Genomic DNA, 21,524 nt, shown 5'->3' on the forward strand with positions numbered 1-21,524 from the left:
GGCCATTTATGAAAGAAAGTGGCTTGTTTACTGGAGCAAATCAAGGCCAATTTATAGAAAGAAGTTTGATAAATAAGGGAAAGGACAGAACACTGAAGTCAAGGAATACTGTTGATAAAAAAATAAAATGCTTTTAGTCAGTCATGAATGAATATAGATCTGAAACTGTAAATTTGTTCATAAACATTGGATCAACAAGATTTTGCAATATCCCCCAAACAATGTGTTGGGGCAAAACCAAACTCCTTTTAACACTGAGCTTGATAATTTTTATGAATGAAGCCAGATGATGTGATATCTTCTGTAGCAGAGGATTTACACATCTACCTCAAAGCTTCTTTTTTTTTTTTTCTGATTTTCCTGTGATTGCTGTATTGTTAGGCCTTAATTCTGTAAAACTCGTCAGCTATTCTCAATTGTCCACCAAAAGGAGAGATCTCAAATCTAAGCAATAATTAAAAAAATATGGGATGAATGAAAAAAAACCAAAATTTATTTCTGATACCCAGTATTTTGGTATGCGATTCTTGGTGTGGTTTAGATTTCACAGGGAAGGGTATTATTGTATAAATTACATATTTTGTTGGCAAATATCCATTGATATTCTCACAATTAGAGCTTCTTGGCAATGTTTTGCAAACACATGAATTTCATTTTTTGATGGTTACTTTTCCACATATACTAGCATATATTGCTTCATTGGTCTAAGTATTAGTCTGTATGTACGAAATACCATTCTGAAATTGACTGAGTATAGTAAGAATTTTACTTCATGTTTTTTGGAGAATTTGACTATCTGCATGAGGCCATAAATTATTGGATAGTAGTGGAAGTATGTTTTTGACTTTGTACACTCAGTGAGGAGAAGTACATACTATTGCAACGGTAACTGGAAGTAAAATTTTAGAGCAAATACGGTGTATTACTGTGTGTGGTCATGTATGAATTGTTGGTTTGTTGTGTTGTCATATACTCTTAGGCAAATAGGAACAGAGGAGTGTGAATGAAATCAACTAGGAAGAGTATAATAAAGGATCTAGCACAGCTAAGCGTAGTGGTGGAATGTTTTTCTGAAATTAAAAAAAAATAGTTGTGCAGGTGATTCATTGAAAGTTAATTATGTTGGGTGTTAACTTGAGTATGGATTTTGGTTTTTTTCCTCTGGGTTCAGGCCAAGTCTGGGAGCTTTGACCGAAATGTGGAATTCCTCAATTTGCTACCCAAGAGGGGTCCTAATGCGTTCTCAGCCTTCTGTGAAGCTCTGCGAGAAACCCAACAGCAGCATCTGGAGGCAATGATCCTGAAGACAATGTCCAACCTGAGCCATGAGATTGCAAGGGTACAACAGTTTTAAAAAAATAAGATGGATGGCTTGCATTTCAAATTGGGTTTGGGCACAAAAGGATCTTTATCAAATGGGAAAAACCCAGTTGTTTACAAAGGATAGAATGGGTTTTTGTTGCAAGTTGAAACTTGCAGTAGCCTTAGTAAAAGCAGAGAGGGAGAAACTTGGGAAGAATAGAATTTTCATAAAGAATCACAAGATGGTAGAGTCTGGAAGGTACCTCTGGAGGTCATCTCTTCTAACTTCCCTGCTCAAGTATTACCTTCAGTAGGCTTCCAGGGTCACATCCAGGCAGTTTCTGAATATCTGCAAGGATGGAGACTGCAACTTCTCTGGGCAACCTCTTCCAGTGCTCCGGCACCCTCACAATAAAAAAGCATTTCCTGATGTTCAGAGGGCGCCTCCTGTGTCTCTGTCCCCATGGCCTCTGGGTCTGTCACTGGGCACCACTGAAAAGAGCCTGGCTCTGTCCTCTTTGCACCCTTTCTCCAGGCGCTCATATGATAAGTTCCCCATGAGCGGGGAACTCCTCCCTTCATCTCTTTTGCTGGCATTGCTCCTCCTAATGCAGCCCAGGGTACCATTTGCTTTTGTGCCAGGGATACATTGCTGGCTCCTGTTTGACTTGGCAACACCAACTCCTTTTCTGCCAAGCCACTTCCCAGCTGGGTGGCCCCCAGGATGTATTGGTACTTTGGAGTGATCCTCCCCAGGCACAGGACTTTGCATTTCTTTTTGTTGAACTGTACAAGGTTCCTGTAATGTTCTTGCATCCAGCGTGTTCTTAATGGGTGTGTAATCAACAATCCAAAACCTGAAAAGAGTGTATTTTTTCTCTGAATTTTTTTGGTTTAATATTCAGTGGTTGTCTGAGTAGACTCTTAATGAAACAAATACTTTTATTTTTCTTTTGTTATTTTTTTTCACCTTTTCACTATATGTAGTTGTTAGTGTTGTACTAAAGGAAGAATGTTGCAAAGGTTCTTAGTGCATTGGCAAGGATGGAAACTCTCAGTAAACATATTTTATGCAAAGGAAGGGAGAACAAATACTTTTGAACAGATGTTCCTGTATTAAAATGTAAAATTTATTAGCCTACGCTTTTAATTTTTTGTTTTCGATTTTGCTGTATTATACAAACTATGAAATCTTGACAGCAAACAAAAATATAGGAATCACCAGACAAATCAAGTTTTTGGTAAAACCAAGGAGGCTAGGATGACCCCAGTGTAAAGATTCTAAACTGAGGGTTTGGGTAGAAGAAGAGATGAGCAAAGAAGGGGTTTTGCATTGTGAGAAAGTGCTGCTGCTGTCTTGTCATGATGTTTATTTTGGATGTGAACCATAATCTTATATTTCAACCATTTTTATGTGTATATAAATGCATGTATCTTTTCCTTCATGATACCTTCAGCTTTGTACTACAGAGAAAAAACATAGCTATTCTCTGCTACTCCTTTTCATGGATTTATTGATGTCTTGTAGCTTGAGCACTGTCACGAGTCAGATCTTCCATACCCTGCCAGTGAGTCCTGTAATTCAAAGAGACCCCGTTGGCTTGGTGAGTTGCACATGATTTCCTACCTGGTTGGCTCCTTTCAATTTCTTGATGCCCTGTTACTTCAATTCTAGAAATAAGCTTGCCACCACTTTGCTCATCCCAGGCATACAAACCTGACAGTAAACTGACTATATTATGATCAAAGAGGGTAATTTATAGCATATGGGAAGAGACAACCAAAACAGTTTCTTGTCAGCTTCGTTTATTCTTATGGGACACTTTGTTGCTTAAAACAGTACATGTCAGTAAAATCCTACATTTTGCAAAGATTTTCTGTAAGATTTGCAATAGAATTTCATTGAGCTACAACTCTGATAAGATACTCACTTTAGGCGGCGTTCCTTAACTTAGACTTCCTTCTTAAAAGATTAGTTTAAAGCCTTATATGTGTTATGTGGGTCCAACTTGGTTTTCTGTAGCTTCTGTTAGGTGCAGCAAATCAGCTTTTCATTAGCATGCATTTGTGACTTAGACCAGGGGACTGGTCTAATAACGAGTTGTTGGAATGAATCTCCTTGGTACTTTCTATGTTGCCTCTGGTAATGCCTGGAGTACTTTTTCCACAGGTTTATCTGTATGCTGGTTACTAGGAGCTCTCTCTGGTGTTAAAGAACAAGTGTCTAATTTTTGTAAACTTTTTATTTATTTGCAAGGGTTTTAGGTTGGGTTGTTTTTATTTTTTTAGAGCATATGTTCCTCCAACCAGGAGAGCCATGCCTCAAAAGGCTGAAAGAGGATTTTAGAAGAGATCGTGAATGTCATTAGCTCAGTTCCTTCGGTACAGAGGAGTGAGTGTTTGTCTGCAAATGGCAAATAGTTGATTATCGTTCCCCTCATCTGCTGTTACCCAGAGGAAAGTGTTCAGAAGCAGATAAAAAAAGAAGAGGGCTTTGCACTTCGTGAAAGTTAGAATTGTCTCGTTTGATCACTTATGCATGTGTTCAGCATGGGAGGCCTTTTATGAAAGGAAAGAATTATTCTGTTTGAAATTTTTTAGCAGCATTTTGTCAGCCAAACTCTGGAAGTAAGAACATACTGTGCAAAACAGCAGAAAGCACAAGGATCTAATATTAGTTGAGAATTCTGTTTTCATACTCTAGACTAGGCCTTAGATAAGGATAACCCACATACAAGCAAAAATAAAAGCTGCCAGTTAAAATAAAATAAATAAGTATACCTTTACAGTAGTTTTTTTTCTCTTCTGTGTTTCATTTTGTGTCAGTAGTCCCTGATCAAACAAAATTTTTAGAGGTATGAAATATGCATAAGATAATATAGTTCAGAATTTGCAAGTTACTACCTTAATGCAGAGTCTGGAATTTTTTATTATTATTGATGTATTCGGTTTTGCACAGAACCAATGGAACATTCTTTGGATAACGGAGATGGTCCCTCAATTCCTCCAGTGAAGTATTGCACTCCTGAATTTTATCACAATCATCAGCACTTGGTAAGTTGTTGGCAGAGAAAGTGTTAAGATGTGAGAGATGTGAGATGTTTGGATCTATCAGCTAAACGTGTGCCACTTAAAATTGAGTTGAAAGGCTTAATTGGAATGCAGATCAGGGTTGTGCTATTTGTGTAACTGAAAGGTGTTACCAGTCGTGCTCTATTTGATGTGGTTCTCATTTACAAGTGTCAAGAAATCCTGAGAAGTTCTGTAACTGTACAAATCTCTGCCTGTGTTTCTTTGATCATGAATAGCTTTGTGAAATGACTTCTGTTTTATTGCTCTCTGTGAGCTGTCAGTATTATTGCCTCAAATTTATTTGACTGTGTCCTCATCTTCTGTAAGATGACAAACCCTGTAAATGACTGTAAGATAGTAGAACTGTGTTTTCAACTCATAAGTTGGGCTAATTGCCATCTCTACCCAAGAGTCCTTAGGCTTAAGAACCTGGTCAGGATTCTAGGCTGGGTAGAGCAATGTGAATTTCTAATCTTCTGCTGCAATGCTTGAAGTAATGTGTGTAATCTGATTACTTTTTGCTTATTCTGTCTGTAAGGCGTAGATTGTGGTGGGGTAGGCTTAAGGAAAAGTTAAGTTTGTGTTGTGGGGTAAACACTTCATTAGGGTTACACAATGTCAGAGGCTCTGTGTATAGCAAAACAGAGTTTTTGTTTGTGTGTTGGTTTTTGTTTGGGTAGGGTTTGCGTTTTTGGGGGTTTTTTGTTGTTGTTGTGGGTTTTTTTGAAACTGTCTGTTGGGGTGACCTGATTAATTAGCAGTGCCGGTGTGAGCTTGACTAGGCTCCTTTTGCATCTGTGCATGGATACACCTTATTTGATATTGTCCTTTGGTATTAAATTTTACTTCCAATTTACAGGAGTGTTAGTAAGTGAATTACTATTGATTTGTTGTTGTTAGAGTGGTAGGGACAGAGAGGGAACTTAATTTGAAGACACCCCTCTTAAATTAGTTCTTTTCCTGTTAACCTTTTTTGCCAGTTGCACAATTTTAAAGATCAATGACTGACAGTCGCCTGCTGTTACAATTACACTCACTGCTATTTTACATCTGTCTGCTCCCAACAGCAACTAAGAAATGTTAGCTAAATTTTACATGGTGTTGTCCTTTGATGGAGGTGACCCAGATATATGGGGCCCTGCTGGGGTGAGGGTGGGAAAGGGAAAAAATTTAGCGATACCTAATTCACAGTTTGAAATGGATAAGCTGTGTTTCTTTTAAAATGAAGAATAAGGCAAGCCAGTCTAACCTATTAGTAATAGTACTGTAGGATTGTCAGTTGTGGGGGCTGGCAAGCACAGGAGTATCAAGTTGGTGTGGAATGACTGCTGTCCTGTTCTAACACGCCATTATTTCCTTGTGTAGTCTAAATTTACCCATATTTAATCTACTTTTCAGGCATACAAGCTGACATCAGAGCCCCGAGGCTTAGCACTTATCCTCAGCAATGTCCGTTTCAGCAGCGAGAAGGACCTGGAATATCGCGCAGGGGGAGACGTGGACTGTGCCTCCCTGGAGATGCTTTTCAAGCAGCTCGGCTATCGAGTCACTGTTCTTCGTGATCAAACTGCACAGGTAAGGGGGTGATCCCAGTATTTCACAACTGGTGTGGATGAGAGTTTGTTTCATAATTGTCTTAAGAGGTTCCCTTTGGTATGTAGCTAAGCTTTGAAGATGTGAATTATCGCTTAGGAATGGGATGATGTCTCCTCTCCTACTGATCAACATGAGAAAGCTTGGAAGGCTGAGCTCTTCCAATGGAAAGTAGTATCACAAAGGACTAGAAGAGGTACTACTCTAGTTGGACTCTAGTGCAAGAGTCAAGAATTTTGAGACCGCTCTTGGCATGTGTGTTGAAAACACAAATGAATAAAGTCTCCAGTTAACATTGGAAAAGTCTATCTAGAGTAATATTCTCCTAAAAGTTAAACTTTGCAAATATTTGATGTAGTCTTTGCAATTATGATGTTTTCATGTCCTATGAAAACATCCTGTGATGAAGTCAGTTGCCAGTACGTAATTATCAGTCTTCCACTATTTGTACAGTTCAGTTCTACTCTTCCAGTCTTTGCTAAAAACAGTGGTTGTGCTTCACTTAGGAAAATTGGTTGTGTTCCATGACTAACTTAATCAAGCCACTCTCCATAGGAATGCAGTTGCTGCCTTCTCCAGCACCATTTGATCTTAGTCTTTTTAAATCCCTATGAATCTAAGTGATACAGGACCTGTTAAAGAGTCTTTTATTCAAGAACAGAGCTTTTGCAACATTGATATAAAACTTTTGCATCTGCCATGTTGTCAGAGTTCCTAAAGTTTTCCAGTTTAAATTTTTAATTGACCACTAGTGTCTGAATGCCTCAAGTCCCAGAGTATGTATCTGTTAAGTTGCTCAAATATCCCAGCCAGACTCCAGTGTCAGTGTAAAACCTCTTCAAAATATCACTTGGTTTCCCCTGCTGGCCTAAGTGATTCCTGCTTCACAGTGTTATACTTCAGACTGAATGCTGCATAAAAGAACAAGAATACTTTGCCTTTTTTTTTCCAGAACACATCTTTTCTATGTACATTTGATGTATGTAGGGGTTTTCTTTATAACAGGAGGGCCATTTGTGTTTTTCCTAGAATATTGATTCACTTTCCCTGTGGAAGTCTAGAAAGCATTGAACTTTTTTTTTTTTTTTCCCCCCCCGGTTTAGGAGATGCAGAATGCATTGGAGAGATTCTCCAAGCTGCGAGATCATCAAGATGTGGATTCTTGCATTATAGCTCTGCTTTCCCATGGTGTGGAGGGTGGAGTTTATGGCAGTGATGGCAAACTACTAGAGGTATATTGCTGAGTCCTGACCTGTTGTTTTAGGTTATCTCTAGGAAAGTAACAGTGTTCAAAAAAAAAAAAAAAGTGATGGAAGGCTGAGGATTCACGTTTTTTAAAATTAAAAAAAATAAGGGCTGGAGGGAAGAAAAGGGCAAGGCGCTGTCTGTGAGAGGTCTGGAAGATGAAAAATGGCAAGTAGGGGAAGTTATCTCTCTGTATAGATACTAGGTGTAGAGTGCATGCACCCAAGCAAGTAGGAACCTGGGGAGAGGATGGAGAAAGGGATGTGTTTGTCACACACTGAGTTTGCAGATAAAGGAGAAAATACCAAGACTGGTGGGATAATAACCAAAATACAGGGAAGCAAGGTGAGACTGGGTTTGGCTTACAGAAGGCTACAATAAAGAAATTTCTCTTCTTTCTTCTCTCAGTTGCAGGAGGCTTTCCGGCTCTTTGATAATGCAAACTGCCCAAATCTCCAGAATAAGCCCAAAATGTTCTTTATTCAGGCCTGCCGGGGAGGTGAGTGCCCGAACTCTAAAAGCCATGTACTTGGCATGCCATTAAGGCTCATTTTGCACACATGCACACCCTCACATTCAACTTGCTGTCAACTCTCCTCTTTGCTTCTCTCAGGTGTAAGTGGGACCCATATTCACCTCCCTCTGCCCTGCTGCTGCCACTGCATCTGTTGCTCTGTAAGTGTCTTTAGCTCTGCATGAGGTGTGTGCATTGACTTGCAGACCCCAGAGCACCTTAGTGACATCAAGCTCCGTCATATCCCACTCATACCTGGGGGCTTCCTCGTGCTGTGCCTGCAGTAGGGGGAGTGGGGCACATGGTGCACAAATTGCAGCACAGCATGGAGCAGTGCACTAGCACTGGAGTCTTGCTGAGGTCCTGTCTTTCTCTTGGTCCTCGATGTGTTGTGTCTCTTGTGGTTGTCTCTTGAGCTCTCTGAGTTGGTTCCAATTATTTTTTGGGGTTTTGTCTTTTTCCTTTACCTTAGCCTGTTTTCAACCTCAAAATGACCTTTCCTTGCACCCTTTTCCACATGCTGTTGTTGAATTCTTACATGCTGTTGTACAGAACTCTTTTCATGATTCTTACAGCCTTGTTCTTTTTCTGTGCTTTATGTACTTTTTTTTTTTCAACTCTGCTATTCCTTTTCCTTCCTTTTGTAACTAAACAAACACATTTGTAACTAACTACCTTTCAGATGTGCTAATGACCACATTTTTCCCTCAAGTGTTTGGACTCTGTGAAATTGCTGATATTCCAAAGTGAAGCTGTCTTATAGTTTCATTTTTCCCTTGTGATGGAGAAGTTTTTCTAGTGTGTATGCTTTCCCCCCTGCTTTTCCCTTGTTCCTCGCAGTTGTCTCCCTTCTTTCTCAGTTTTAGCAAGCTTTATAGTTTGTCCTCTAGAGACTCTTGTTTAATCCCAGTTCAGGGAAAAGCCCAAAGTCTACATGAAGTATTTCGGCGATCAGAAATACTTGGTCCTTCTAAGCATTTGGGAACACTGTAACATGCATGCTTACAATATGAATTGAATCTGATTGCTTTCCTTATGTGAATGAACATTTAGACACTCTTGAACAAACATGAGCGTGCAAACTCAGTGCAGAAATAAGTGTAATAAGCCAGAATTGTCAGCTGACCTCATTAGGTAATTAGGTTTATTTGACTGTAGTGTTACCATAATGAGTGTGTTAAGACTAAAGAATCAAGCTTGGCCTTTGTATTCCCCAAAAAGTTGCAGTTAAGGAAGAGTGGTAAAGCTTGCTATGCACGATGCTTTAGAACTAGGATATTGCAATAGACAAAGGATTGAGGTACTTTAAAAACTGAAAGGAAAATCTCAGTTAAAAAAAAAATATCAAACAAGGCAAAACTCTGCGTTGTCTAACCTCTTTTAACCTTGATTAATAGTTGGAGGGGAGAGCCAGTTACAGAGTAATTGAACTGTCAACAAAAATGTGTATTCTTTAAACAGTATTCAAAAGACTGTATTGTCACCATTGAAATAGTAGTCAATCTATCTGTGCCATGCAAGTTAGCTGGAACTAGTTGAAACAAGATGAGAAATGCATAAATTATTCTTCTTTCCTAACCTTACGTAGTAGGCATGCTCTATCTTCTATTAATGACACATTTTAAAAATGTAGATAAAGAAATGTTGGTACAGTCTTAATTTCCAGAGAACTTTTGGCAGGAGTCTACTAAGGAAGTGAAGTAGTCCACCTACAGTCATGGATCAAAAACCTGTGGCAACAGAAAACAATGAGAAAAGTTTCAGTGTGGCATGAAATGATACTTTAAACACAGATATTAAGCAGCTTCAATGTAGTAGATCCAAAAGAGTGAAAAACTGGGCTAAGTAATGACAAATGGCTAGTTAGCAGTTGTTTAAATCAATTGGCAAAACAGCTATCGGGGAGCTTCAATACAATTGAAACAGACTAGCTCAATTGCTGGCAGTGGTTCTATAAATTAGGAGTATGTTAGTAGTTAAGTATGCAAAGGGTTAGTGCTTTACACATTTTAGTTAAGTGGATTGGAGTGGTGTTTGAAGACAAATGTATGAGGAAGATGTGTAATTCTGAAGCTTTAATCAAAATAGTTTTGACTTTATACATAATGGGGTGATGACAGTGTGAATAATAGAGCTTGACAGTAAAATTACCTGAGTCTTTTCTGAAATAAAGTGCACAGTGAACAGTACACTAAATTTTTTAAAACATAGAGAACTGGAAGGATTAAAGGATAAAAGACGTGAAAAAAGTGTGGTTAAAAATGAAAAAAATTTGCATTGCTACCTTAAAGAGATGAGAAAGGAACTTAATGGAAGCTATCAGGAAATTTTGAGCTATGGAGACTTTAATTCTAGGCTGTTTCAGACAATCACACCCCTCCAAGTGCTGTTGTCTTTTTGGAGGAAAAGAGCAATGTTGCTGACTTATGAACTGACCACTTTCTGAGCATAATTATGAGATGCCATCTGTGCCACTGCCTGTTAAAGGGTTAGAAATCCAAATGTATTATTAGGGCATGAGCTAGCAACAAAAATTGAGAAACATCTTAAGAGGAAGGTCTCTGAAGTGGACACTTAAGCATCCTAACACTAGACTCTGATTGTGCTGTTAGGAAGTAAGGAGAAAAATAGATTCTCATCTTAGAGCAAAAGAAAACAAAAAGGCAAAATTATATGAAAAAATCTATAAAATGTAATTTGAATTTTCTTGCAACACAGCTGGACTATCAAAGTTACCACCACTAAGCAATTAGTCGAGATTATAATGGAAACTCTGCATCATGTAGAAAACCAATTGAGAATATTAACACTTGCGTAATACATACTAATGAATCCTGGAGAGGGCATTAAATGCTCTTCAGGTTTTAAACTAATCTCCATGGACTAAAGTTCTCTCTCATGTTTGGGGTCAGATTATTTTGCATTTTTCTGCTGTACAATTTATGCTTTTAATTGAAACAAGCAGTATTGTAATCAGGTTTTAGAACTAGATGAGATAGTTGGTCCATGTTTTCTAGTTGTCTTGGACATAGACCTTAGCAACCAAAATTACAGCCCTTGTTTGAGTTCTGTGGTAAATAGATAGTTATCATTGCAAAGTGCTCTAGACATTTCTGGATATTTCTAAGGTAGTTATGAGTGGAAAACAAAAACTTCATGGCTAGGCATCAAATCCTTCCATGAATGGTGGAGAACTACCAGAAACTTCCCTGCTTTCGTGGTTATCCCACGGTCTGCACAGGAAGGGGTGGGAGCAGAAATCAGCATGCAAACCAAGTCAAGTTAGGTTAAGCAGGTGGAGCAGTTGTTGGTATCTGTGTTAGTTTGTGCAGAAGAACTTTCAGATGAGTTTAAAACAGCTGAAAAAGTGTAAAGTTAGTGCAAAAACTTTCTGCTTGATGGTAGTTGTGGCGTCACTGACCAGAGCCCAAAACTAAGTGTAGGAACCCAGAGTGCTAGAATATTTCTCTGCCTGTTTTTAAGGGTTCTTACCCCCCTGAACAACACTGTTTTAACCTCCAACCTTGGAAAAAATTACCAACAGTCAGACAAGAACTAGAAAATACAGTGGTGTGAATTAGGTGATAGACTACTATGTAAGATTGTCACAGGGTGAAAAATTTAGCAGTTTTAGGTTTCTCTTTGTAGTAAATAGATAAGAGTAAAAAATATCAACATGGAGGATTGTTGTTGTTCTCTGGACCTTCTTCTCCTTCTTCTACTGCTCCATATTCTGCAGTAAAAGTGGTTTGGGATGATTGGATAGAGAATTCCGCAATTCCTAGTTGTGTTTCTGAATAATTGGTAGGAAAGTGAAAATAATGTACGTTTTTAGTAACTGTTGGTTAAAATCTCTTTAAAAGGCCATGTAAATCTTGGTAATTGGTCTCACTCCTACTTTTCCTCCTTCTATTCTGTACCTGGGTCATGCTAGTGGCTCTGTTCCTCTGATAAGACTCTGGAAGCATTGAAACTAAAAGAGACGTCTCAGTTTATCTCTCAAACTCCTTGCAAGGACTTTCAGCAAATTCTCTCCCATCAGGAGAGACTTGATTTATGGCACAGTAAAGTGTCAACTAAGGAAGTACAGGAAAGCTAAATCCAGTAATTCAGGATAATTTCTTCTCCTCTTCTCCCTCTCCTTGTTTATTGCCACCCCAGATGAGTTGGACCGAGGAGTGGACCAAAGAGATGGCAAAGGATGGTCAGATTCCCCTGGCTGTGAGGAGAGTGATGCGAACAAGGAAGAAAGTCTGAAGCTGCGTCTGCCAACATGCTCGGATATGATCTGTGGATACGCTTGTCTGAAAGGTACTGGGCCCTAATTGTTTGGGCATAAGGAGGTTTTATGTGTCTGTGTCCCCCAAAAGTGTTCATGGTAGTCTCTCTCTCCAGGCACTGCGGCCATGCGAAACACCAAGCGCGGGTCCTGGTACGTCGAGGCTCTCACCTCGGTGTTTGCCGAGGACTCCCGACACACTCACGTGGCTGACATGCTGGTGAAGGTAAAGCACAAGTGCATTTACTCTCCCACTTCTACTTGGTTTTTGAAGGGCCTTCCATTGCTTCAAAGTACTAGGATTAATCTAGTCCTATTAAAGCACTTGTTCTTGCCTTGTTTGTAGCAAAATTATAATTTTCCCCATTCTTATTTATTTATATACAGTTGCATAGCAGTTTAACCCAAGTAAAGATGCTGTTTCTTTGACTCCTTCTGTTTCATTTGTGCAGTCACATGGTGAACTTGCAAGAAGAGTTAATATTGCTCGCTAAGAATCACTTTTCTTCTATAGAAATAGCTTTTTTTTCAGGTGAATTCATTCCCTGAACATTCACACCACACAGCTGCAAAAGCACCAGTAGTCATATAAGGTAAAGATTGAGAAAATGGAGGAAGGAGTGAAAAACGTGGTGTGACCACGGCAGCTTGAGCTGCTGTGGAACTGCAGCCTAGTTCTTGATCCTTCTTATAGTTAGGGGACTACTTAATGCATTAAATAGAATAATCTGTGAGTACAGAAAGAAATGACATTTTTCTTCCTTCTGTCCTTCTAATCCTTCCAGTTATTTTAATTGTTTTTTTTAATCTCACATCTAGGTGAATAGGCAAATCAAGCAACGAGAAGGTTATGCCCCAGGCACAGAATTTCACCGCTGCAAGGAAATGTCAGAATATTGTAGCACGCTCTGTCGGGACCTTTACCTGTTTCCTGGCTATCTACCAGGAAAATAACCTTGCCAGCTCTGTTTGAAGAGAGATACTGCCAAAGCTGAACTTTGACTGTGGATATCTGTTTTCACTCTCATGAGCTGTGACATCAGATGTGCAAGCAAGGAATGCCAGTCTAATTCTTTATGTCTTTTTCTAAAATAAACTGGCAACTCTCCTTGTAATCTGACTCAGTTCAGGGTTTAAAATTCTAATATCCCAATTAACTCTGTATGTATAGAAATTGATGGAAAGAGGATCAGCATCGGAACTGGAAAGACATGGGAACATCCTTTGGAAGGAGACATAAGGACATTTGTAAACAAAGTGAATGTGAAAATGGAAATGGACTACTTGTACAATTTCTAAGTTAAGCCTTTCTGAAAGGAAAATCATTCAAAAGATGCTACTTATCTTATGCTTGTACTTTTAAAATTTTAAATACTTTCTGCATGGCTCTTCGTACAGGACAGTCGACTCCTGTGCACATTAGAAAAGGGCTCCCTTGTGAAGGAGAATCCCCTCTTCTCTAAAATGGAATGTTATTGTTCTCAGTACTCAACACCTTCCATTTTGATCACTTAAAAGTCTATTTTTCTACATTGCTTCTATAGCCAAGTTACCAAGAGAACTACAAGACATCCCAGATTATCAGCAAAACATATAGAGACCCAGACAAATATGCCTGCATAAACTGCCCCAGAAATAGTTTTGAATCTAGAAACTCTAGATTAACTCCCCTTAGTCCCAAGAGCGAGCAACTGCATGGAATATTCCTTTTGAGGAATTTGTTTGCTGTAGTACTTATATGTCACAGTAGACATTCAGTCTATTCAGTCCACCAACTTCTCAGGAGTTTATAAATTGCACTGTACAACTGAAGCCCTGAAACTCTATGGCCTTGTACAAAAGAATCTTCTGTCTTTTTAATTAACAAAAATATTCAAGGCAGCTCTTTACAGTCTAAGCATGGTGCTTGGATTATTTATCACTGCAGTGTTTTTCCCTTTTAAATGAGAGGGAAGAGTTTTACATTATTAACTTGTTCTGTGAGTTTTCTTTCCTTAGCCATGATAATTTAAAAGCATAATCAATCACTTCTTTTGGAAATTTCCTGCACAGTCTCTTCGTGCTGTAATTTGTGTCTTGCTGTGTCCCAACTGCAGTTACTCCCACTTGATGTGACATGGGAGATGGGCATTGTTCTCTTTTTGTGGTAGAGCCTAAGTCCTGAGATACTGGATTACATATGGACTACAGGCTGCTCACTTCAGTCTCCATCTTCTCCATTTTGTAGCATTAAGTTAGCATAGTTCCTGGCTTTTTTTTAATGTAAGTAGGCTCTTAAAATACATTTTTCAGGACAGAATTATGTATAGGAAGCACAAAGGGATATGGAGGGAGGCTGGAAAACTAGGCATGTGCTCTTTATATTATTCTGCCTAGAAAATGAAGGCTGTGTTTCTTCCAGCTGACAAAGGTGCAGCATTAACATGTATCTTGCATTTATCCTACACACAATGTGATGAGCAGAACAAGAATCATACTTGCCAATTGGTGCCTTACTCTGAAGTCTAATATACCAGTCTGGGGGCTCCTGTACCTCCCTGGAGTATAAACACTGTCTTCCCGAGTGCTCCCTCTATGAAATGGTGCAATAGTTTACAGATAGGTTTATTGATGAAGCAGTCCATTGTGATGGATTAAATTTCTGTAGGATTGCATCAAGTTGCATGATCACTGCCACTTTTGTATATCTTTTTGTATACTTGTATTTGACTGCCTTGAGGTGTCAAAATAAAGAATTTTTGTTTGATTAATAGGTGAAGTGTCTTCCATTTGGAGAGTTAGACCTTTGCAGAAATGGAGGTTCTATATAAAGAGAATTTTGTGTAATTTCTTGAGGTAGCACATCCCAGAGGGGCTTTTGAACTCTCAGGCAGAAGCCTGCTACTTATAGCTGCAACCACTATGAGCTGCTTGTAAATTTTGATAACACCTGGGCCAAACAAAGACTGATAAATTAATAAAGAGATAAGAGACAGAACCATCAAGTGGGAGGCTGATGTTGTGCTTCAGCACATGAAATATTTACATTAGGAAAATTTTGGGCTTGGTGTTTTTGATAGAAAAGTAGATGTCAAAATGAAGGGTTTCTGGAAAAAAGGAGTCTTGGAAGGAAGAAGAAAGTGAAAATACCAGCTGTCAGAAAGATTCTGGAAGTGGAGGAAGGTCCAGGGGCTCAGAGAGCTGCATGGGAAAAAATGCCAGGGAATGCTTGGAGGCTTGATGCATAATGCCCAAGACTTGTAACTGGGAGCAGCTGTACACCATAGAACCAACAGAACTTTCTGTTCCACCTTCACAAATGAGCCATGATTTTACTGCTGGGCAGGGAAGCTGAGATCAAAGCAATGCACCTGGGAGAAAGTGAGTTAGTGTGAAATAAGAAGGTAAAAGCTGTGTTCTTGTTAGTTGTCAAAATAATCCCCAGTATCCAGATCCACTAGAGGTTGCCCTTTACCCTGTTTCATCCGTGACACCTTGAAGAGTTGTTTCCTGTCTTCTGAGATCTCTTTTTAGTGAAAGAGTATATTGGTTTATTAAAAATGCCAAATTCTGATACAGGAAATTTAGTACTGATATTAGCACTGGAATTACCAACATCTACCTGTGCAGAAAATGATTCTAGTAGTCCAGAAGATGAAGTCAACAAGATGTTTGTATTTTCCTAGGTAAGTTTTGAGCTACTAGCATAGTTTAAAGAATTACTTTTAATAGCTGGGATAGCAGGGCAATGTTAACTAGTTCACATTTTGTCATTTTGTCTTGAAACCAGAAGAATAAGATCAAAGGTTTTGTTTGAGATGGGGAGTGAAAACAGTGAACCCAATGTAGACGAGATATTTTAAAAATCTCGAGTTGCATGAGAATCGTTAACAAAACGATTCAGTAAATTAATACAATTTTAATTCTAAAGTGATTTTTTTCCCCTATTTATAATTATTAAAATTAATACATAGTCAAAGGGTTTGATTCTGTAAAAATAGTCATTGGTCCCCTTAAAAATTAGGATGTACAGAATGGTACTGAAAGAGAGTATATGCCTCCAAAACATCAAAAAGTTTGGCTAAACATCTATAAAACATCTTTAAAAATTTATGCCAAGCTGAGACTCTTAACATGCACTGTACCTGTGTTGTATAATTTGCTCTCACCCTTCCCTTCAGGGTATGAGAATTCTTCACTACATCACAACACTAAATTATTAAGTTAGGAGAAGGAAATGCAGGAAGATACTGTTATGTAATAGATTATGTCATCAGTGTATGCATACAGAGAACAGTTTCTTTAAAAGGAAGGGAATGAAATGGAAATCTCCAGAGAAGTTACAATCAACTGTTGTCACAGGATCAGCAGCCTTGGTGAGTCTGTTTCACTAGGAATGAGTGCTATGTCCTGCTCAGTGCAATTTGGCCTGCTGTTGCTGATTTTGCCACTTCTCATAGAATTCTTTTCTGTTAAAGTTTGATATTCTTTTGTTTCTATTCATCTGCATTTGTTACTTGTTTATGGGAACTGCTATGTATAACTTGGTCTTTAGACTGTATTTTTGCATAAACTGTTTTGCCTGCATGCAGAAATTCTTTAGATGACATCTGTGTAATTTACTAGATCTTTCAAAGAGCTCGGAGTCGCACTCAGATTTCTCTGACTTAGAAAAGTAGCTGGAATTGCTGTGGTTTAGGCTGATTTTTTTTTTTTAAATTTTATTTTCCTTTGGCACTCCTAAAAGTTTTTATTTGCAGCTGCAAAATAAGGAGCAACAGTAACACCTGCCATAGAAACCGTGCTTTGACAAAGGTAAGGTTGATGCTGTATTGATAAAATATTTGGATTTGTTAGGTACAGGTGGTAAAGAAAAACACAAACTGCTAGCTGTTGGTATTCAGTCACTTGAAAAGTGACTTAAAGGATGAGAGGAAAAGGTCACACTGAGCATAGGCTTAAATTTTCTAAATGGATTCACTCAGAAATAACCAGTTAAGGAATTTTATAAACTGCCACTGCCTCTTGCAAGCCTGGCTTGGTTATTCCTCCTGCCCAGCCCAGAAACCCTGGGCTCCGTGCCTTAGCAGCTGCACCCAGGACGTGTGCAGGTCCCATCCTAGAGGCTGGAGCTGACACTCCTCCACTCCTGTTGCTAAGACCACAAACCTGGGCTGCCAGCACCCATGGTGTGACCAGTTCCTACTGCCAAGCCCCCTCACACAGGTCTGAACTGTAGCACTCCAGGCTCCCATTGAGTTGGACCAGAGTGCCGTGGCTGCTCCAGCTACTGTTGCTGAGACCCCACTTGCTTCAGCTCCTGTCCCCAGAAACCCGATCTGACTGCAGTTGCTGACCCAAATTCACTCATGCCAGTCTTACCAGCTGCTGGCACTTCAAACTTACAGCACTTGTGTATGTGGGGTAATGAGATTTCATGGAAAGATAGTTAAGAAAGCATTTAATATGAATATAGGATAGACACTGACCAGCCTTGGTTTTCGTGAAAGCTGTCCTTTTCCATCTATTCCCCTCTTTATTCCTGCCCAACCATCTTCCTTAACAAGTTTTGCATAGTCCCACAGACCTAGTTCAAATTCTTACGTTCCTTGTTTCCCCCTTTGTAATAATTACAAACTCCAGGCTGGCCCTCTCCAAAGCTGTGCATGTACCTTCTTAGTGGCCTGTCAAATAGTGACTGTAGACATTTGGTCTTTTGCATGATCTCTGCTCCCCATTGTCTTTAAGTTCTGGGTAGTTTTATTTTTGGCTTCCTATCTTCTGCATTGAAAAGCTCCTTGACTGGATAGCCTTAATAAAGGTGACACGTTCACCTTTCACATGCTCTCACGTAAGTAATTTTTATTTAGCGGGAGAAACAGCTCAGGAAGTCATGATATTGCTCTAAGTAACTGCTTTCCTAGATACAGAATTTTTCTTTATCCCTCAATGAAAATCCTTACAGATAGCAGATGATTTAAAAAAAAAAAAAAAAGCAGTTGTCTGTGAAAGGGACTGTGGCCTATATTATCTGCTCCATTCCCCACAAACTTCTGTTCTTGCTGCTGCCTCAGGGTACAGCAGACAGTAGCTGTGACTCAGCTGAGAATGTAGCTGTTACCACAGCTGCTCAGTGCTCTGTTTCTCAAAGCAGCAACCCACAGCAGCACCCTGATTTTGTCCTTTCTACACTTAGTTGCTCCTTGCTTTTCTTGTGGCAAAGGCCCAGGACACCCAGGACAGGAGGCAGCACCTCCCTACTTTGCACCCCTACAGATGTTCCAGGATCCTCCAACAACCCACAAACCCTTCCTGACTATGCTGTCAAGCAGCTTTAATTCGTTTTAGCTATAAGAAATTTGGTTAAGGCACAAACTGAAACCCAGGAGGCTCCATCTGAACATCAGGAAACACTTTTTCACCATGAGGGTGCCTGAGAACTGGAGGCAGTTGCCCAGAGAGGTTGCAGAGTCTCCATGGTTGGAGATACTCAAAAGCCATCTGAATATGGTCCTGAGCAACTGGCTCTAGAAGGCCCTGGTTGAGCAGGGAAAATGGGCCCGATGACTTCCAGAGCTCCCTTCCAACATCAGCCATTCTGTGATTCTGGATGGACAAGATACTGAGAGTTATGCCAGTGAATGAAGGTTCACGAAGGTACGAAGACTGCAAGGAAGGCTGTTTATTTGTGGTGAGGTAACCAGCAATAATGGGTATGCTTGAAGAAAAACCATGTGAAATGTGAGGACAGCATAACAGTAACTCATATGAGGAATAGTCTTCCAAGGCCTACTAGAGAACTTCCCCTCTCAGATGCTGACACTTCACAAAATTGTCCCTGAAACAGGTTGTGGGAATAATCCTCCTCAAGTTGCAGGATGGTTCTCTTGTCTCTAATTTTGGTAATTTGTCATTTCCACCCTTTTCTTCCTTAGTCTCTCTCTGCCACCAGTACCCATTGCTTTCTGTGGTTCCCCACCCTTTCCAAATGGAGTGAAGAATGACACTGCCTGAGAGAGGAGGAGGAAACGTTCCTCCTGTTAATTTACTGAGCTGTCCCATTGCCAGGACAGCAGAGAGAGATTAAAGCAGGGAAGCAGACAGAACAGGAGGGGGCAGGGAGTCTCTGGTTACACTCTCCCTCTCTGTTTTTCCCTCACCAGCAACCTTCTCTCTCAGGGTGCTCAGGGATTTTAGCTGAAGCCTTGCGCCTGTTTCACTCCATGATTTTGCTGGGGAGGGCAGACAGGAAGACACTGCCCTGAACAACCCCTACTCCACAGGACATTGTCTCTGGGGATATGACTGGGGATGCCTCTCCAACGAAAGCATTCCGATACCAAGAAACTCTGGTGAGTACGATACCTGCAGCAGCTCAGAATGTTTCCTGCGTGGGAGCTGGCTTCCCTCTCTGCTTAAGGGGCTGAATGTTTTCTTTGCCAACAAATATCCTTCCCTGTTTGTGTTAGACAAAGTCTGTGAGAGATCTGCCCGGGCACATGCTCCAATAGTGGCTTCCTCCAAGAGAGAATGTGACCATATTCTCCTTGAATTCCTAATCCCCATGGGTGAAAAATCTACATCACCAGGCAGGTTAGAAAAAATGTGGGACTGAGTCAGAGCTGAGTCTGCAGAGCTGCATAGAAATGCAACTGCTGGTTGTGAATGGGTTTCTCCTTTCCAGACAGCCACAGATAAGGCACTGAAACCATTCCCTGCCCCTTGTTACAGCTCCCAGATGTGGTTAGGATTCTGCCACAGTGGTGTTCACAGGTGCTGTGAGAACATGCAGCATATTTCTCTATGGCATCCTTTGGGAACATCCCAGTGGGGTCTTGCACTGCTTTGTTTTATAGGTATTTGGATGCAGACTGCTGAGCCTCTTTCTGCTTTAACTATTTTAAAGGGTTATTGCCAACTAGGAGAACTAAGATTCATTGCATCTCATGAATCCTCACACTTTACTGGACAAGTGGAGGTAGCAGTTTGTCCTGTGCCTAAAAAGCCTCTTGCTTTGGTTTCACTTTTGAAGTGAGAATTAGCATCATACAGTCCAGACTCCCTAAGGAACAGTATGAATGAAATCCCAGCCTTTAAAAATGAATAGTGGCCTGTTCGTACATGAGCATGCAAAGTTTTGGTAGCAGTGTTTAGAGAGAAATAAGACTGTTGGGGCTGAGGAAAAAATGAAATCTCATCTTCTTTGAGCTACTGCAAAGAAAGATGGAGACTTTTTTACATGTTGCTCTCTGGCATCTCTTGAGCACATCTGAGTAGGGTCTTGCACTGCATTGTTTTATAGGTATTTGGGTACAGGCTGTTGCCACACTTTCTGGTTTCTGTTTCTAGAGCACCCAGTTTAGTAAGGAGGAGGTGTGGTTGTCTTTGGGAGCAGTAAGCTGAGGTGAAGAACTGGAGAGTGGTTTTCAGTCCAAAGTTTTCTGCTGCTGGACTCTGCTCATGTGTATGACAGAGTACCTTACAGATGAATGAAGACTGGATGATCTTTAGCATGACCATGTAGCTCTTTCTGACTGAAATCTTGGTTTCAAATCCAGACTTACATAATGAATGTAAATTTCTTAAGTGTTCCATGTAGGCACATCACAAGCACATGTCCTTAAGTTGACAGTGTTTTATTAAGAACACTATCACGTATCAAGTATTAACATTGCTGAAGAAGCCAATCACTGCAGTGGAAGGGCTGGATCAGGATGTATTTCATCTCTCTTGGCCTGACTTTCTGCTATCAAATATAAAAAAGAAGCATCCTCAGTGTCAGCAGTGAGTAGCATCAACAGTAAAACATCGAGACTGAGCCTTATGTGGGATGTAAAGGGATTGCCATGACCTGTTTGTACTATAAACAAACAAGTAATGATTGCATGAGGTACTGAACTGTAAGGAAATACTACAAACCCAAACAAAAGCAGCGCTAGGGAAGAGAGCATGAGACAGCACAAGATGCAGAAATAGCAAGTGTGCTACTTGGATAAAATGGCTGTATTTCTTCTGCAGCTACGACAAACTCATGTTCAGTTTTCACTTTTAGGTTCTTAGTGTAGAACTAGGCTAGTCAGAGTAAATAGACTAATGAGAGTTTTGTTGAATGCTTGTGGGAAGACACAACTAGTATCATATTTCTTGAGTTCAAAGAGTGTCATTTATATAACTTGAGCTAAGGGAAATCTTTGACAAAATATTTGTCCATTACTAAATAGCTATCTGCGAGAGAAAGAAATACACTGTATTGCATTATATTAATTTATTCATAAATTTATCTCAAATACTTGCTCTTGAGAGCTCTTCTAGGCTTCTGGACAGGACAGGATTGTGTAATAAGTGGTATCTGTTTGATTCTTCAAGTACCTGTATAGGTAAACCCCAAAGGACTAGTTCTTTGTTGAATTCAAGTCACCCTCATCCCTGATAAGATTTATGATAAGGGGGCAGCCATGCTATGACCTGTTTCATTAGAGATGGCTCTTAAGTTAGGAATTCTTACAAAATGACCATGTATACTCGAGTCCTTGGGGATCA

The 21,524-nt window shown here is 39.9% G+C and overlaps 1 protein-coding gene across 3 annotated transcripts in view; it reads left to right on the plus strand.

Annotated features, from left to right (window-relative positions):
• CASP2 (caspase 2) overlaps positions 1–14,757 on the plus strand; it is a 19,298-nt gene extending 4,541 nt beyond the window's left edge. For 2 of the 3 annotated variants that reach the window (XM_008635423.2, XM_017736507.1), the window contains 9 exons: positions 1,172–1,339; positions 2,831–2,906; positions 4,262–4,356; positions 5,773–5,949; positions 7,071–7,199; positions 7,621–7,711; positions 11,888–12,037; positions 12,122–12,231; positions 12,825–14,757. In XM_008635423.2, coding sequence (XP_008633645.1) covers positions 1,172–1,339; positions 2,831–2,906; positions 4,262–4,356; positions 5,773–5,949; positions 7,071–7,199; positions 7,621–7,711; positions 11,888–12,037; positions 12,122–12,231; positions 12,825–12,959 — 1,131 coding nt within the window. In that variant the 3' untranslated portion in view covers positions 12,960–14,757. Of the gene's footprint in view, positions 1–1,171; positions 1,340–2,830; positions 2,907–4,261; positions 4,357–5,772; positions 5,950–7,070; positions 7,200–7,620; positions 7,712–7,825; positions 7,888–11,887; positions 12,038–12,121; positions 12,232–12,824 lie in introns of those variants that run through there. The other variant, XR_001862634.1, reaches the window with a different exon arrangement.
• Positions 14,758–21,524: the final 6,767 nt, after the last annotated feature.

Source organism: Corvus brachyrhynchos, unplaced genomic scaffold (genome assembly GCF_000691975.1).
Source record: "Corvus brachyrhynchos isolate BGI_N302 unplaced genomic scaffold, ASM69197v1 scaffold176, whole genome shotgun sequence".
Lineage (NCBI taxonomy): Eukaryota > Metazoa > Chordata > Aves > Passeriformes > Corvidae > Corvus > Corvus brachyrhynchos.